This window comes from Condylura cristata, unplaced genomic scaffold, assembly GCF_000260355.1.
Source record: "Condylura cristata isolate star-nosed mole 26May11 unplaced genomic scaffold, ConCri1.0 scaffold00201, whole genome shotgun sequence".
Lineage (NCBI taxonomy): Eukaryota > Metazoa > Chordata > Mammalia > Eulipotyphla > Talpidae > Condylura > Condylura cristata.
The window spans coordinates 6,063-6,783 of record NW_004567302.1 but is presented as its reverse complement, the minus strand read 5'-3'; the positions used below and the strand labels follow the sequence as shown (position 1 = coordinate 6,783).

At 65.3% G+C, this 721-nt stretch overlaps 1 protein-coding gene across 1 annotated transcript in view; it reads right to left on the bottom strand.

Annotated features, from left to right (window-relative positions):
* The window catches only part of LOC101628205 (HLA class I histocompatibility antigen, A-30 alpha chain-like), a gene marked incomplete at both ends in the record, with an annotated part of 1,855 nt that extends 1,135 nt beyond the window's left edge, over positions 1 to 720 (bottom strand). Inside the window, 2 exons of the mRNA XM_012734960.1 lie at positions 1 to 273; positions 510 to 720. Of these exons, the coding sequence (XP_012590414.1) occupies positions 1 to 273; positions 510 to 720 (484 nt within the window). The remainder of the gene's footprint in view (positions 274 to 509) is intronic.
* Between the last annotated feature and the right edge of the window lies 1 nt (position 721).

Here is a 721-nt window from a genome sequence, read left to right as displayed (position 1 = left end):
TGCGCTGCAGCACCTCCTTCCCCAGCTCCAGGAGTCTGCGGAGCCATGTCAGGCACCTGTCCTGCACACAGTTCCTGACGCGCTCCGCCCTCCCCGTTGCCTCCCACTGGCGCTGGGTGATCTGGGCCACCGTGTCCGCGGGGGTCCAGGAGCGCAGGTCCGGGTTCAGGGCGATGTAATCGGCGCCGTCATAGGCGAACTGCTCGTACCCACGGAGGAGGCGCCCGTCGGGCCCCACCTCGCAGCCACACATCCTCTGCAGGGTGTGAGACCCTGAACCCCACTGTGTCAGCCCTGCGGTCACGCAGGGTCAGCTGCCTCCCCGAACCCCCCCCAGTCAACATAAACTAAACATGAAGCTGCAGACAGGAGGGTCCCGGGGGCTCTTCCCTGGGAGAGTGGTCGGGCAGGTCCATCAGCCTCGAGTGGGACCCTGAGACTCTAGGCACCCCCGCCTTATGGTGGGATGGGGGTGGTGACCTCCTCCCGGGTCGCTCAGTGATGCTCACCATTGTTGTTGCTCTGGTTGTAGAGGCCTGGCAGGTCCTGCAGCAGCGTTTTGAACCACTGAGCCCGGTTCCTCTCGTTCCCAGTCTCCTGGTCCAGATCCTCCTGCCTCACCTGCCCCGCCCAGGGCACCCGCAGCTCCACACTCTGACCCGGAGAGTCGCTGTCGAACCGCCCGAACTGCGTGTCGTCCACGTAGCCCACCGTGATGAAG